This window comes from Colletotrichum chrysophilum (genome assembly GCF_026319265.1).
Source record: "Colletotrichum chrysophilum strain AFK26 chromosome Unknown scaffold_444, whole genome shotgun sequence".
Classification (NCBI taxonomy): Eukaryota; Fungi; Ascomycota; class Sordariomycetes; order Glomerellales; family Glomerellaceae; genus Colletotrichum; species Colletotrichum chrysophilum.
In genome coordinates, this window is record NW_026517731.1 from 1 (window position 1) to 4,408 (window position 4,408).

Below are 4,408 nucleotides of genomic sequence, written 5' to 3' on the forward strand. Positions count from 1 at the left end.
AGTTGCAAACTGGGTAAAGGTATCGATGAGGTCCTGGGCTGTAGCCTTCAGTCGTGCTGGGGCCGTCCCAATGAGGGCATCTAGGCCTCTAGCGAGGAGGTCCCGGGCCTCATCTCGGAGGGCCCGACCCTCTCGAGCCTGTTGTAGGGCGGCAGTGGCCGATCGTGGCCCCCTTCCCAAGGGCCGGATAGGGGGGGGCGTGAGGCCCCTCGGTCGTGGAGGTAGGGAGCTAGGGGGAGGAGGGGTCCGGGGGAGTCTATGCATAGAGGATGAGAGGCCCCTAGGGGCCTGCGAGGGGCCCGCGGCTGGCTGCGAGGCCATCGCGGGCGAGGGTTCTAGTTGTGTGGGATGGGTTTAGCAGTGTTAGTGTTGATATGGCGGACCCAGCGCAGCACTAACAGTGGGTGCTGGTGGATTGGTATGTAGGAGGGAAGTCGACGGTAGGGTCTGCTAACAGAAGCTGTGGATTGAAACGTGGTAACAGTACACTGGGGTCGTGGTCTGGGTCGTAGGTCGTAAGCTATGTCGTAGATCGATAGTCAGAGGCTAAGGTGATCAGTCTTAGACTCAACAAGTATTCGCAGTGAAGGTAAGCTGAAAGTATCAGATGATATTCACAAGTTGATTGCTGAAGAGCTATGGAAGTCTGACCATGAGCCTGGCTCAGGTCATACTATATACAAGTCTAATTCTGAACATGTTCCTTTTTACCTTGGGTCGAACTGGATCATTCTGATCCAGAATGATCGCTTAGCCCCCAAGTCGTGTTGGATGAACATGTTTAGGGCGTAAGAGACGCTAAAGGCGCGCTCAAACCAAGTTTTCCACGGTGGGTGCACCTACAACTCTCTGCATATCACCCTGCCTTTCCCCTTGGAACTAGTACATGCGATTCCTCGAGACAACGGGCGCCACAGTCAAAGCAGTCTTGGCAAATATCGAAATCCCCGCAATTACAAACTGAACAACGAAAATAAGTGGAATCCTCCGAAATGCTAAAAGTGCAGATATCACAAGATCGGGCTGACGGATCATGAGGTTTTGTGCTGACTTCTGGTATCATCTGATCGTCGTCTAGTAATATGCCTCGCTTCTTTCCGCTTTCGAGTAGAAGATGCGAGATCTCAGTATGGCCGCGTCTTTTAGCCCACCATAAGGGCGTCCGGCCAAAATGATCCGGAGAGTGAATGTTGACACTATTTGTAGCCAAGAGGGACTTCACAACCTCGGCGTGACCTCTTCTAGCCGCGACAGAAACAGGGGCTGAGCCGTAGTGATCCGTCCAATCTAAGGCCGAAGGGTCCCGTTTCAACAGGCATTTGACTACCACTGTATGCCCCTCTTTGGATGCGAAGAACAATGGCGTCCGGCCTATGTTGTCCATTGAACAAGGAGTCACATTGACATCTGTAAGCAGCTAGACACCCAAAATCTATTCAGAGAGGAAGCGTCGACTTCTTCTCGATAGCTGTTGGAGACCCCACGACCCCTAGGTACCCTAGTCTGCCTGGCACTGATGTCGAACGTCAAGATCCTGGATACGCAACCCCGAGAATACCATCTCTGCCAATATCCTATGCCGATGCTATTCCATTCTTGAAGGCCTTGAATGGGAACGGTCTGAGTCCTGTTTCCATGGGCGGCGAAGGGAGTGATTGGAAAGGGTGTCTTGCTGATGTCGACTACTGCACGGGGCCAAGCAAAGTGCGAGTATCCATAGCCAACCATGGTAAGGGTCCTTCCACATCTAAGATAAATGGATTTTACACTGTTTCCCGGTCGATGTGAATTTTCGTCTCATCCTACTCTTCATGATGCTTCTGTCGATTCCAATGCAAAATTATTCGAGACGAAAGAATGGCCAATACTGACTTCGATGTGCGGTAGGAACTTACAAATACGCTCCGATCTATAATGTCATAGGCACCATTCGAGGTATGACAGACGAACGTATTGTTCTGGGAAATCATCACGATTCCTGGTGTTGTGGTGCCATCGACCCCGTCAGTGGAACAGCCGCTATGAATGAGGTCGCCCGTGCTTTGGGAGAGCTCTGTCAGAGAGGTTGGAAGCCGTATCGCAAGATGTAAGTTGTCGAAGAGCAGAATAAGGCCTCACCATTCCTTCTGAACCCAACGGCTAATCGTGGCATAGAATACTGGCAAATTGGGACAATGAGGAATACGGCTTGGTGGGCTCCACCGAATGGAGTAAACACCACCAAGAAGAACTAAGCAAAAACTGCGTAGCGTGTAAGTCTAGAGAGCTGTTGCCACCTAAATAATGTGACTGACTTCCGTCCAGACCTCAACGTCGATGAGGCTACGAATGGCGGCCAAGTCCTCGGCGTCACAGGAAGTCCGCTACTCAGCGCAATCAGCGAGACGCATGACGTTATGTGACACAAACAGGTCAAGCTATCTTTTTGGGCACCGCTATCCAAGGCATTTCGGCGGGCTGACCTCGAGACAATCCAGTGACGTGGCATGGAGGGAAACGTCCGTCGGCTTGTGTGGCTGTGCTTCGGATGACAGGCTGCGCCAGGAATCTCTGATTATGAAGAGGCACCCATCCCCGCATGCCACCCAACCCGATCTCTAACACCTCACCCAAGTCGCCATGGAACCAGTGGGGCTGGCGGTTGGCGTCGCGGGTCTTGCTGGCCTCTTCAGCACTTGCTTGGAAGCTGTCCAAAGGGTTGCCTCCTACAAAAACTACGGCCGCGATTCTCGTTCCCTCGCCGCGCAGTTCGACGCCGACAAGCACCGACTCGAACAATGGGGCCAGGCTGTCGGCATCAAAGACGGGAAGTTGTCCGATACCCACCACCCCGCTCTCGATGATGCGCAAAAGTTGTCGATAGTTCACAAATTGTTGGTCAGCATTCAAGGTTTCGGTAGCGGTGCAGACGACACCATCGACCAACGGCCTGCCCTAGCAGACGGCGAATTCCCGAAAAATAAGCTGGTCTCTACCCGGCTAGCCCGGCCTCGTCAGAGCGCGCCGACAGATTCAAAGTTGCGGCGGGTGGCTTGGGCGCTGCACGGGAAGGCAAAGCGCACAGAGCACGTACAGACGTTTGCGACCCTGGTACAGTATCTGCATAGCGTTGTTTCTCCTGACGACGCAACTGGTACACGTCTAGGATGTGGAGCGCGCAATGGCCCTACACACCTACACGGTTCGGACAATGCCCCAAAACCACTAGCTGCCGCGCCAATCTAACGATGATGTTCAGATATTTCTCCGGTCGAGGGTCCTTGGGTTGCTGAGATTCGGGCGTTTCTGCTCAAAGCAGAAGAGGAGATGAGAGGTAAGGGTAACTTTGCGGTACACCCCGCTCTTTTGTTAACAGCTTCAGCTGAGACAAAACGAGACCTGCGTACATGGCTCGGTTGCCCCTCCCCGAACGATCTGTACGATGATGCTATCCAAAGGCGGCTAGACGGCACGTGCGAATGGATACTAACCCGGAAAATCATCCGCGACTGGCTTTCGCCTAACACACCGGCATTTACCTCCCAGATGTTGTGGATCAACGGTCCTGCGGGATTCGGCAAAACTGTCCTTTGTGCTAAACTGGTTGAAGTCCTCTCGTCAAGTCTCCAAACACCTGTTGCACATTTCTTCTTGTCGTCCACGTTCGAGGGCCGCGACGATCCATTCATGGCAATAAGGTCGTGGATTGCTCAGGTACTATTGCAGAGCCAGGCAGCTCTAGAGGTGGTCCACAAGAGTCGATTAGCCCAACACGAACAGGGTACAACACGAGCGACCATCATCAAGCTCTTCCGTGAGGTTTTGCAAGCTGTTCCCTCTTGTACCTTCGTCTTGGACGGGCTGGACGAATGCACTTGCGTGGAGGAGACCCGAAACAGTGGCACCTCCATGGTCCGCTTTCTCGGCGAGCTCCGACAAGCGGTCACCGACACCACTGCTCGGATTTTAGTTGTCAGCCGCAGTGAGCCTGAAATCCGGCAGGGGCTTACACAGTACCCGGGATTCAGCGAGTATACCATATCACCCGAAGATGTTCACACCGACAACATATCCTACTCGAGAAGTATCGTCAACAATAAGCTGCCCAACAAAGATGAGCCGACGAGGCTCAGCATCTCCCAGAAAATGGCTGATCGGTATAACGGTCAGTTCCAGTGGCTGAAAATGCAAGAGAACTTCCTGCGGAAAGGGAGGAATAAGAAACAGCTTGAAAAGGATATTGATGAGACCCCAGCCGGGCTTGACCATCTCTACGACCGGAACTGGGAGTTCAAGCTGTTAACCAAGGCTCCTCTCTACGATGGCTGGGGGTCCACTTCGACAGAAGACTCACTTTTGGAATTCATGTGAGAGACCTCTGCGCTAAAGCATGCCAAGTAGTCAACGGACTGCGAGGACTAGGCAACAC

General features: G+C 53.0%; 1 protein-coding gene across 1 annotated transcript; it reads left to right on the forward strand.

Annotated features, from left to right (window-relative positions):
* Positions 1–2,619: 2,619 nt before the first annotated feature.
* Positions 2,620–4,350, forward strand: COL26b_014494 (uncharacterized protein; the record flags this gene model as incomplete). Its single annotated transcript, XM_053187065.1, has 2 exons — positions 2,620–3,090; positions 3,526–4,350. 2 exons carry the CDS (start codon positions 2,620–2,622, stop codon positions 4,348–4,350), a joined length of 1,296 nt encoding a protein of 431 aa, XP_053028990.1.
* Positions 4,351–4,408: the final 58 nt, after the last annotated feature.